General features: G+C 44.3%; 1 protein-coding gene across 1 annotated transcript in view; it reads right to left on the bottom strand.

Moving 5' to 3' along the window:
* Positions 1 to 11,419, bottom strand: part of LOC310823722 (glutamate--cysteine ligase regulatory subunit-like) — a gene marked incomplete at its 5' end in the record, with an annotated part of 27,901 nt that extends 16,482 nt beyond the window's left edge. Inside the window, one exon of the mRNA XM_083696574.1 lies at positions 11,399 to 11,419. Coding sequence (XP_083552700.1) covers positions 11,399 to 11,419 — 21 coding nt within the window. The remainder of the gene's footprint in view (positions 1 to 11,398) is intronic.
* Between the last annotated feature and the right edge of the window lie 1,818 nt (positions 11,420 to 13,237).

Genomic DNA, 13,237 nt, shown 5'->3' on the forward strand with positions numbered 1-13,237 from the left:
GGGGATAGGTATAGGGTGTTGAAGGGCGTGAAGGACAGTGATTTTAAAGTGCAAAGGGACAGAGTACACTGGACAAAAACAACAGCTTCTTTGATTTTTGATGGTTGGATGGAGCAATTAAACTACCCAGGGGGGTACCGAGAATTCTCACCCCCACGGGATCCAATATTTTAAACTTGTCCCTATATATGTGTGTCTTTCCCTTCATTCTGGTTCTATCCTCTGAAGAAGACACATGGTGTCGAAACGTTAGGAGCTCATTTCTCAGAGCGACAAGACCATGACGTTCAGGTGTTGGCACGTGGGGTCAATTTGTTCATCGGGGATAGGTATAGGGTGTTGAAGGGCATGAAGGACAGTGATTTTAAAGTGCAAAGGGACAGAGTACACTGGACAAAAACAACAGCTTCTTTGATTTTTGATGGTTGGATGGAGCAATTAAACTACCCAGGGGGGTACCGAGAATTCTCACCCCCACGGGATCCAATATTTTAAACTTGTCCCTACATATGTGTGTCTTTCCCTTAATTCTGGTTCTATCCTCTGAAGAAGACACATGGTGTCGAAACATTAGGAGCTCATTTCTCAGAGCGACAAGACCATGACGTTCAGGTGTTGGCACGTGGGGTCAATTTGTTCATCGGGGATAGGTATAGGGTGTTGAAGGGCGTGAAGGACAGTGATTTTAAAGTGCAAAGGGACAGAGTACACTGGACAAAAACAACAGCTTCTTTGTTTTTTGATGGTTGGATGGAGCAATTAAACTACCCAGGGGGGTACCGAGAATTCTCACCCCCACGGGATCCAATATTTTAAACTTGTCCCTATATATGTGTGTCTTTCCCTTCATTCTGGTTCTATCCTCTGAAGAAGACACATGGTGTCGAAACGTTAGGAGCTCATTTCAGAAATATTGATTCCACTGATTCAGATCTCAGAGCGACAAGACCATGACGTTCAGGTGTTGGCACGTGGGGTCAATTTGTTCATCGGGGATAGGTATAGGGTGTTGAAGGGCGTGAAGGACAGTGATTTTAAAGTGCAAAGGGACAGAGTACACTGGACAAAAACAACAGCTTCTTTGATTTTTGATGGTTGGATGGAGCAATTAAACTACCCAGGGGGGTACCGAGAATTCTCACCCCCACGGGATCCAATATTTTAAACTTGTCCCTATATATGTGTGTCTTTCCCTTCATTCTGGTTCTATCCTCTGAAGAAGACACATGGTGTCGAAACGTTAGGAGCTCATTTCTCAGAGCGACAAGACCATGACGTTCAGGTGTTGGCACGTGGGGTCAATTTGTTCATCGGGGATAGGTATAGGGTGTTGAAGGGCGTGAAGGACAGTGATTTTAAAGTGCAAAGGGACAGAGTACACTGGACAAAAACAACAGCTTCTTTGATTTTTGATGGTTGGATGGAGCAATTAAACTACCCAGGGGGGTACCGAGAATTCTCACCCCCACGGGATCCAATATTTTAAACTTGTCCCTATATATGTGTGTCTTTCCCTTCATTCTGGTTCTATCCTCTGAAGAAGACACATGGTGTCGAAACGTTAGGAGCTCATTTCTCAGAGCGACAAGACCATGACGTTCAGGTGTTGCCACGTGGGGTCAATTTGTTCATCGGGGATAGGTATAGGGTTTTGAAGGGCGTGAAGGACAGTGATTTTAAAGTGCAAAGGGACAGAGTACACTGGACAAAAACAACAGCTTCTTTGATTTTTGATGGTTGGATGGAGCAATTAAACTACCCAGGGGGGTACCGAGAATTCTCACCCCCACGGGATCCAATATTTTAAACTTGTCCCTAAAAATGTGTGTCTTTCCCTTCATTCTGGTTCTATCCTCTGAAGAAGACACATGGTGTCGAAACGTTAGGAGCTCATTTCTCAGAGCGACAAGACCATGACGTTCAGGTGTTGGCACGTGGGGTCAATTTGTTCATCGGGGATAGGTATAGGGTGTTGAAGGGCGTGAAGGACAGTGATTTTAAAGTGCAAAGGGACAGAGTACACTGGACAAAAACAACAGCTTCTTTGATTTTTGATGGTTGGATGGAGCAATTAAACTACCCAGGGGGGTACCGAGAATTCTCACCCCCACGGGATCCAATATTTTAAACTTGTCCCTATATATGTGTGTCTTTCCCTTCATTCTGGTTCTATCCTCTGAAGAAGACACATGGTGTCGAAACGTTAGGAGCTCATTTCTCAGAGCGACAAGACCATGACATTCAGGTGTTGGCACGTGGGGTCAATTTGTTCATCGGGGATAGGTATAGGGTGTTGAAGGGCGTGAAGGACAGTGATTTTAAAGTGCAAAGGGACAGAGTACACTGGACAAAAACAACAGCTTCTTTGATTTTTGATGGTTGGATGGAGCAATTAAACTACCCAGGGGGGTACCGAGAATTCTCACCCCCACGGGATCCAATATTTTAAACTTGTCCCTATATATGTGTGTCTTTCCCTTCATTCTGGTTCTATCCTCTGAAGAAGACACATGGTGTCGAAACGTTAGGAGCTCATTTCTCAGAGCGACAAGACCATGACGTTCAGGTGTTGCCACGTGGGGTCAATTTGTTCATCGGGGATAGGTATAGGGTTTTGAAGGGCGTGAAGGACAGTGATTTTAAAGTGCAAAGGGATAGAGTACACTGGACAAAAACAACAGCTTCTTTGATTTTTGATGGTTGGATGGAGCAATTAAACTACCCAGGGGGGTACCGAGAATTCTCACCCCCACGGGATTCAATATTTTAAACTTGTCCCTAAAAATGTGTGTCTTTCCCTTCATTCTGGTTCTATCCTCTGAAGAAGACACATGGTGTCGAAACGTTAGGAGCTCATTTCTCAGAGCGACAAGACCATGACGTTCAGGTGTTGGCACCTGGGGTCAATTTGTTCATCGGGGATAGGTATAGGGTGTTGAAGGGCGTGAAGGACAGTGATTTTAAAGTGCAAAGGGACAGAGTACACTGGACAAAAACAACAGCTTCTTTGATTTTTGATGGTTGGATGGAGCAATTAAACTACCCAGGGGGGTACCGAGAATTCTCACCCCCACGGGATCCAATATTTTAAACTTGTCCCTATATATGTGTGTCTTTCCCTTCATTCTGGTTCTATCCTCTGAAGAAGACACATGGTGTCGAAACGTTAGGAGCTCATTTCTCAGAGCGACAAGACCATGACGTTCAGGTGTTGGCACGTGGGGTCAATTTGTTCATCGGGGATAGGTATAGGGTGTTGAAGGGCGTGAAGGACAGTGATTTTAAAGTGCAAAGGGACAGAGTACACTGGACAAAAACAACAGCTTCTTTGATTTTTGATGGTTGTATGGAGCAATTAAACTACCCAGGGGGGTACCGAGAATTCTCACCCCCACGGGATCCAATATTTTAAACGTGTCCCTATATATGTGTGTCTTTCCCTTCATTCTGGTTCTATCCTCTGAAGAAGACACATGGTGTCGAAACGTTAGGAGCTCATTTCTCAGAGCGACAAGACCATGACGTTCAGGTGTTGGCACGTGGGGTCAATTTGTTCATCGGGGATAGGTATAGGGTGTTGAAGGGCGTGAAGGACAGTGATTTTAAAGTGCAAAGGGACAGAGTACACTGGACAAAAACAACAGCTTCTTTGATTTTTGATGGTTGGATGGAGCAATTAAACTACCCAGGGGGGTACCGAGAATTCTCACCCCCACGGGATCCAATATTTTAAACTTGTCCCTATATATGTGTGTCTTTCCCTTCATTCTGGTTCTATCCTCTGAAGAAGACACATGGTGTCGAAACGTTAAGAGCTCATTTCTCAGAGCGACAAGACCATGACGTTCAGGTGTTGGCACGTGGGGTCAATTTGTTCATCGGGGATAGGTATAGGGTGTTGAAGGGCGTGAAGGACAGTGATTTTAAAGTGCAAAGGGACAGAGTACACTGGACAAAAACAACAGCTTCTTTGATTTTTGATGGTTGGATGGAGCAATTAAACTACCCAGGGGGGTACCGAGAATTCTCACCCCCACGGGATCCAATATTTTAAACTTGTCCCTATATATGTGTGTCTTTCCCTTCATTCTGGTTCTATCCTCTGAAGAAGACACATGGTGGCCAGCGCCACAAACCCTGTCTGTTTTTATTGAATACTTTTAACATTGGCCCTCCATTTTAATATAAATAATATTTTTTCTGGGAGCTCTATCCCAGAGAAGCCTACTCAGTTGGGGGAATCGTTTATAGGGTAGGTTAAATTTTATAATGGAGGTGACCGTTTTGTGGAATGTTTTTTCATGGAGTTGATTTCCAGTGGGATATTTTTATATTTACTTTCTTAATTGTGATGTGGTTGGCCTGGGAATTGTGGAGATTTATTGGAATTGTTTGGTGTTCCACAACCAGGTCGCCAATTAATTATAGCAGCCTATAGGAGAAATAAAAACCTGAAAGATCAATTGGTGCAGGCATCTTTAAGGACCGAACAACGTGATCCGTTACAGTCACATTTTAAAGTGAATCAATTTATCACAAATAAATATTTTTGTGAACCACAGGTCTAGATCACTGTATTCGCTCCATGAAAATCGCTGAACCGCGAAATCGCCAATTCACAAATCTTGAAAAGTAAACAGAAGAAAAAAGAGATTAGTTTGTGTGCCAGTGCATTCCTGCCTAGGCAGATGTTTTATGATTCCCCTTACCTGACCGGCCAGCGCCACAAACCCTGTCTGTTTTTATTGAATACTTTTAACATTGGCCCTCCATTTTAATATGAATAATATTTTTTCTGGGAGCTCTATCCCAGAGAAGCCTACTCAGTTGGGGGAATCGTTTATCGGGTAGGTTAAATTTTACAACGGAGGTGACCGTTTTGTGGAATGTTTTTTCATGGAGTTGATTTCCAGTGGGATATTTTTATATTTACTTTCTTAATTGTGATGTGGTTGGCCTGGGAATTGTGGAGATTTATCTGAATTGTTTGGTGTTCCACAACCAGGTGGCCAATTAGTCGTTTGGTCGATTTTTAGTAGCTCCGCCCTACCCCATGGCACTTACCCAATAGGGATCCTTCTTTTTGCCTCCACCCCCTTTGTTCCCTATATATGTGTGTCTTTCCCTTCATTCTGGTTCTATCCTCTGAAGAAGACACATGGTGTCGAAACGTTAGGAGCTCATTTCAACCTTTTAATCTTTTAACCTTTTAAATCTTTCTACTGACTGTTTTTAATCCTGGATCTTTTATGATCCCTACTTACGTTTTAAATTTACTGGTTTCCCCCGTATTTCCTGAATTTATTTGCACAATTGCAGCACTTTATTAAAGCATAATTTGCACATTGGGGAGTCTGGGCATTGGGAGCTCACTCCTTTAGGGGTACATTTTTAATTACCCCCTTTTGGTTTGTTTTACACAGTGTGGTTTTTATTTTGCTGTGTTTTTGCACATTTGAATTTATTTTGCACTTGTTTATTTTGAGTGGCCCCCCTGCAGGGGTTACCAGCCCCCCATTGGCTTGGTGCCTAGGGGGGAGGGAATACATTTATTTTACCCTCCTCCTTTGGACAGAGTGCTGTTTTTAATCGTATCTTTTAATTGTGCAAATTGGGGAAACTATAAGAAAATCCAGTCAGTTTTTTGTGTGTCCCCCCTATTTATTTCCTTGTTTTTAAATGTTAACAGAAGCACTTTATTTGTTTTACTCTGGCACTTAATTCCAGCTGTCCCTGTTTTGCACTTTATTGTTGATTCAATCTCTGTTCATGGAACAGAGATTGAGACCGTCTAATTGGGTGAGAAGAGGGGGGAGAGGGAGTGAGAGAAGGGTTTCTCCCAATATTCCACCTGAGGTAAAGAAAAACAATAATGGTGGGCCTGACACCGCTCGACATGGTGTGCCCAGCCTGCAGAAGAGGTATTTTACACTCCTGCAGGCCATCCACCATGCTGAGGTGGTGGAAAGATCAGAGCGATCTGGGATCTTTCCGGTGGGGATGATGCACCAGGTGAACAAATTAACATCGTTCATCAAGCCGTCATCTCTTAATGCGGATACCGCAGGGAGGGTAAAGGCCAACACTGATCGGTGGATGGAACAGAATCTTTCCATCCTTACACATCATTACGATGCAGTGTTGGCTGGGGGGCTCGAGTCCCTTCCCCCATTTGAGCAGGTGGCATTGGAGAAGGCCATCGCCATGGCCGAGCCAGATACAAGAACAGGCTGACTGGCACCTCCATTGTCGCCTTGACATCGCTCGTGGGGGGGGGGGCTGGGCCCCCTATACGGGAGCCGGGGTCAGTTATGGATTTGAGGGAATGGCCTCCACTTCCGACCCCTTCGGGCCCTGGCCCTGGCCCTCCCTTTTGGACTGGGGGTCCGGGATTGCTCACCGGGCCATTCTGCCCTACTCCTGGGCCTGACCCCAACCCTAACCTTAACCCCAACCCTAACCTTAACCCCAACCCTAACCTTAACCCTAACCCCAACCCTAACCTTAACCCCAGCCCTAACCTTACCCCTAACCCTAACCTTAACCCTAACCCATGGAAGAAGGGTCAACATGTTTGTAACCATGTTTACCCTAACCTTAACCCTAACCCCAACCCTAACCTTAACCCTAACCCTAACCTCAATCCTAACCTTAACCCTTACCCTGGCCTTGGCCCCGACCCTAACCCTGATCCGAAACCGAACCCCGGACCTAGCCCTGACCTACGCCCTAACCCTGGCCTTCGCCTTCTGCCGAGCTCCCACCCCCTCCTTACCCCCAACACTGCCACTTGCCCTGTTTCCATTATGGGAGTGGAAACATTTGAGGGGCCTAACACCCGTGGGAGAGTCCAGACTCTCACAGCAGAGATCCATCATGCTCAAAGCCCCTTACCATCGGAGGAGGGTCTGGACTTTCATCCTAATTTCCATCTGGATCTGCATGATTCGAGCCTTGAGGAGGAATCTTCCCCTCGGGGAGCAAATGGACAGCCCCTTGTGGTGGGGGCCAAATTTAGATCCAATGTGGCAGTGGCCATCTCTGAGTCCATTGACTCCAGCTCCCAACCTGAGTCAGGAATGGGTCACTGTCCTGTAGATACAGGAGTGACCCAGAGAGGAGATGGACCGGGTGGGCTCGGTGCATCTGAGGACGCTATGCAGCCCTCCCCACGGGGGCCCACCAGACACCCGAACCACTCCAATGATGAGGGGAAGAGGGAGTGGTCATTGACGGTGGAGAGGCCTGTGCTGGTGATAGGGGACTCCAATTTAGCCAACCTTCCCCGGTGTAACAGCCCACTGGTGCAGGTTGACAGTTTCCCGGGGACCCGCATTTTCCACCTGACGGGAATCCTCGGGAGGCTGTCCCCCTGTGTAGAGACGCAGAAGGTGATCCTTTCGGTGGGCCTGAACAACTGTTTGAAGCTAAACAGTATAGATACCATTGCCAAACAATTTGGTATTCTAGTAACAAAGGCCAAGAAAATATTTCCCTATGCAGAAATATTTATTCCACTGATTCAGATCTCAGAGCGACAAGACCATGACGTTCAGGTGTTGGCACGTGGGGTCAATTTGTTCATCGGGGAGAGGTATAGGGTGTTGAAGGGCGTGAAGGACAGTGATTTTAAAGTGCAAAGGGACAGAGTACACTGGACAAAAACAACAGCTTCTTTGATTTTTGATGGTTGGATGGAGCAATTAAACTACCCAGGGGGGTACCGAGAATTCTCACCCCCACGGGATCCAATATTTTAAACTTGTCAATTTTATATAATTTATCGAAGGCAGAGGAGACTCTCTTGGAAAGAGGCCTCCTGTTCATACCTACTCCATTGGAGACTAATAGGCAGGGTCTTAGGAGAGACCTACACCAGTATCACAGGAGGTTGAAGCTGCTGGACCACTTTGGCTTCGAGTCTGGCGGCCCCCCCGAGAGCCCTTCACTTTACCCTCCAGCTGGGAACCTGGGGAGGATTTAACATCAGACCCCATTAGGGACCTAGTCGGGGGGGATGTGGGGGGCTTCGGGAGACCGTCTTTCCGGGTGCGTCCGGTCAGCAACCTTTCTAAGGAGGAGAGAAAAGCCCTAGAAAAATTAAAAACTAATAGAGATATAATAATTAAACCGGCAGACAAGGGGTCAAAGATTGTTATCTTAGATAAAACATCATATCTAATAGAGGCAAACAGACAACTTGAAAATAAAAAACATTACTTACCTTTGAAGGAGTCCATTCAGATGGAAACGCAGGTCCAAATCCGGGGAATCCTGGACGATCTGTGTAAAAAAGAAAAAATAACAAAAAAACAGAAGGTTTACCTATATGGGGAGGATCCTCCACGTCCAAGAAAACTTTATTTATTACCAAAAATTCATAAAGATCCAGTGACGTGGACAATCCCTAATAAAGTGCCCCCAGGAAGACCTATTGTGTCTGACTGTGGGAGAGAATCATGTAGGATTGCTGAATATATTGACTCTTTTCTTAATCCCTTGTCTCAAATTCATCATAGTTATATCAAAGATACATATGCCTTTGTTGACAAGCTTAAGACCGTAGAATTTCCACACGGCGCCATGTTATTTTCTATAGATGTAGATGCTCTGTACACTAATATTGATACTCACCTAGGACTCCAGGCTGTTCAGAATATTTTGGTAAGGCACCCAGATCCAAATAGACCGGATGCAGCTATCTTGAGGTTGTTGGAGTTGGGTTTAACCAAAAATGACTTTGTATTTAATGATAAATATTATTTACAGATTCATGGTACGGCGATGGGGAAGAAGTTTGCTCCCGCCTATGCAAAGCGAACTGTCTTCCCCAAATGCCACAAACTGCCAACACTGTATCTGCGGTATCTGGATGATATTTTTGGAGTCTGGCCCCATGGGGAACCAGACTTTCGGAATTTTATGTCAACGCTCAACGAACACCATCCTTCCATAACATTTAAATATGAATTACATCCAGAGAAAATACATTTTCTGGACACTGAGGTGTTTGTGGAGGATGGTGAGGATGGGAGGGTGGGTCTTGGGACGAGGGTCTATTTTAAGCCGACGGACACCCATGCTCTGCTGCACAGATCTTCTTACCATCCCAGGCATACCTACAGGGGGATTGTCAAATCCCAACTGATTAGGTTTCGCCGGATCTGTGTGGCGGAGGTGGATGTGCGTTCGGCGACTCGGACCCTCTTCCGGGCCCTGAGACCGAGGGGCTATAGCAAGACCTTCCTCCGCGGCATCCAAGTGGAGGTCCAGCAGATGTTTAGTGGGGGGAGTAAACCTGCAGAAGGGAGGGACGATAAACATCTGGTCCCTTTTGTTTCAACTTATGCACCGGCCGCCCTCGAATTAAATAAAATCGTTAAAGCCAATTTTAAAATAGCACAAACCAAAATAGACCCTCTCCGGGATTTTAGAATTATAGCAGCCTATAGGAGGGGTAGAAACCTGAAGGATCAGTTGGTGACGGCATCTTTGGGGACCGAGCGACGGGATCCGTTGCAGTCGCATTTTAAAATAAATTCATTTATCACAAATAAATATACTCATCTGACTGCAGCAGTGCGGGAGGTCTTCCAGCTTGATTCGTCCAATTTGGTGTGCGGCATTGAATGCAAAACCTGTAACAAATGGTATATTGGACAGACAAAAAATAGTTTACGTATGCGGCTGAAACAACATTTGTACAGTATAAGACAAACTACAAAGTCTACCGCAATCTACCTACATTTTAGAGATCATGGCTGGGAGAACCTCCTTATCACAGGCCTGGAAGCAGGGACGGCTTGGTCCGGAAAAAGGAGACTGTGGAGAGAAAGAATTTGGATTAATAAATTAAATACAGTCTATCCTAATGGGTTAAATGAAATATAAAAATATAAAAAAATATAAAATACTTACCTGGGAGTATGGTGAACGACATTGAGAGGGAATGACTAGCCATATTTTATTTTTATATGATATGTATGAAGTGAAATGTATGTAATTTATTGTATTGATTTTATGGTGTGTTTATGAACGAGCACCTATTTTTTAAAAGTACTTTATACATCTACTTTTTTATATATATATATATATATATATATATGGTGTACATTCCCTTCTTTTATGTCCCATTTCTCCTTAGGAATAATACATAATTATATAGTAACCTACAATTTTCCGGACCTAAAACGTACCTGTTTTTATTTTTCGCTCCATGAAAATTGCTGAACGGCGAAATCGCCAATCAACTAAGGTAAACAGAAGGTTTGTGTGCCAGTGCATTCCTGCTTAGGCAGACGTTTTATAATTCCCCTCACCTAACCCTAACCTCATTTCTACTCCTAACCCTATCCCTAACCCTATCCCAAACCCTAACCCTAACCTCATTTCTACTCCTAACCCTAACCTCATTTCTAATCCTAACCCTAACCTCATTTCTATTCTTAACCCTAACCCTATCCCTAGGCGTAACCCTAACCCTAACCCTAACCTCATTTCTAATCCTAAACCTAAACCTAACCCTATCCCTATCCCTAACCCTAACCCTAACCCTAACCTCATTTCTACTCCTAACCCTAACTCTAACCCATCCCTAGGCGTAACCCTAACCCTAACCCTCACCCTAACCTCATTTCTAATCCTAACCCTAACCCTATCCCTAATCCTAACCCTAACCCTAACTCTAACCTCATTTCTAATCCTAACCCTAACCTCATTTCTAATCCTATCCCTAACCCTATCCCTAGGCGTAACCCTAACCCTAACCTCATTTCTAATCCTAACCCTAACCCTAACCCTAAAACCCTATTCAACCCAGGTTTCCTTTCCCTCTTCATCCTATGCACAGGTACAGGAAACAGAAGACACTGTCACTTCGCATGGAGCCAGCCCCCCCCTTTCTCACCCTCAGATGAGAGTGGAGAAAGTTTTCCCCACCCCTATAGGCCCCGGCACCCCCGGTTTTTTTTCTACACCTGACACAACTTTTACCCCACTGTTGATGGACACAAAAATAATAACAACCTTTCCCCTTTCTCCTGTAGGAGGCGCCAGACAAGGGAGTAAAGGCAGCACTAATAAGTCTAACATGATGAAAGGGTATCCTAAGGGAAAACAAGACCCAGAACCTACCCAATCTGAACCCTCCCATCCAGGCCCAAAAGTGCTGCCAAGAAAACAGTCCCCAACTGGCGCCTCAAAACACTCACACCAATCCCAAGCAGAAAATCCCCCTGCACCTTGCACTCTTTTCAGACCCTCTTACCACCTAGCAAGGCCAAAACGTAAGGTTATTGATTGGAATATAAAAGGGAAAAAGCCTGTTCTTTTCCTGGGGGATTCTAATCTCAACAGAATCCCTCCATTTCCAAACTCAGACATTCAGATTGACAGTTACCCAGGTGCCACTTTTTACCATTTTCACAAACTTTTAGAAAAAACACCAGTCCACCCACAGACTAGGGAGGTGGTTCTCTCGGTGGGCGTGAATAATAAGGACCATGACCCATACCGGACATCCCTAAAACAGCTAGCAGTTATGTACAAGGAGGCAAAAATCACATTTCCCAACGCTAACATATATGTCCCTGTCATCAACCACTCACCTTTCCTCACAGCACAACAGAAGCAGAGTCTGAAAAGCATAAATGGATATATTACATCACACTTCCCAACACTTCTAGAAATACATACAGATACATTCCATACAACACAGGATTTAATACATTGGACACCGGAAACAGCAGAACGTATCTTTACTCACTGGTGTAGACAGTTAAATTTACAGTAATTTCTACCCATAATTTGGACCATTCCAACTTCATCATTCTGCCCTCTTCTTGTAAACAACAGCCGTCCTCCCCCCTCCCTCTCCCCCACACCACCCTTCCTCCCCCTTCCGATTTTATTACAGCACCCAATTCAAATATCATGAATTTATCGAAGTTATTTCACCCCACACATACACAGGTGCAGCTTTTGGAGAGAGGCCTTACCTTTATTCCCCGCCCGGGTGGATTGGATCGGGGGGAATTTCAAAGGGACATTTATAGATACCATAGACGACTAAAACTACTGGACTATTTTCAGGACTCAGATAGGGATTATTATTTACCGTTCACTGACAGCTCCACCTGGGAACCTAAACTCTCTCAGGTGGACAGCAAAATACAAGGACTAATCAGGATGGATAGAAGGACATTACATGACTACAATATACAAACAGACAGACAGGACAACCTTACCCCATCTGAACGTGAAGCCTTAAGGCAACTCAAGAATAACCCACACGTAGTCATAAAACCCGCTGATAAAGGATCAAAAATAGTCATTTTAGACAAACACCAGTACACATACGAAGCCAATAGACAATTAGCCAATACCAAATATTATAAAAAAATAAAAGACAGCATACAACCACAGACACAGATAAGACTTAGGACCATCATAGACTCACTGTACAACAGACGGTACATTACGGCCAAACAACGTGACTTTCTTTATGGACCTGACAACCCACGACACAGACTTTTTTATTTATTACCAAAAATACATAAAGACTTAGACACTTGGACGGTTCCCTTTGAGATTCCCCCTGGCAGACCCATAGTATCGGATTGCAGTAGTGAATCTTACAACATAGCTCAGTACATTGATCACTATATCAACCCCTTATCCACCAGACACCCCAGTTACCTCAAGGACACTTATCATTTTCTAGATATTTTGAAACCTATGGTTCTCCCCTCTCACACATACATTTTTACAATAGATATTGACAGTCTGTATACGAATATAAACACAGGCATGGGTATACAGGCTGTCAAATCTGCATTCCAGACTTACCCTGACAGTAGCCGACCTGACAGGGACATTCTGGAATTATTAGAAATCAGTCTCAACAGCAACGACTTTTTATTTAATGACACTCATTATTTACAGATAGAGGGTACGGCTATGGGGAAGAAATTTGCACCTGCATATGCTAACATCTACATGGCTGAGTGGGAGAAAGGAGCACTGGCAAAGTGCCAACATCAACCTACTTTTTATTTCCGTTTCCTAGATGATAAAATAGGAGCCTGGTCTCACAATCTGACTCTTTTTACAGAATTTATAGATACACTTAATTCACATCATCCATCTATAAAAGTAAAACACACTATACATGCCGAACACATTAATTTTTTGGACACTACAGTGTTTTTTAATTCCATTAGTTCAACACATAAAACAT

Source organism: Argentina silus, assembly GCF_951799395.1.
Source record: "Argentina silus genome assembly, chromosome: Y".
Taxonomy (NCBI): domain Eukaryota; kingdom Metazoa; phylum Chordata; class Actinopteri; order Argentiniformes; family Argentinidae; genus Argentina; species Argentina silus.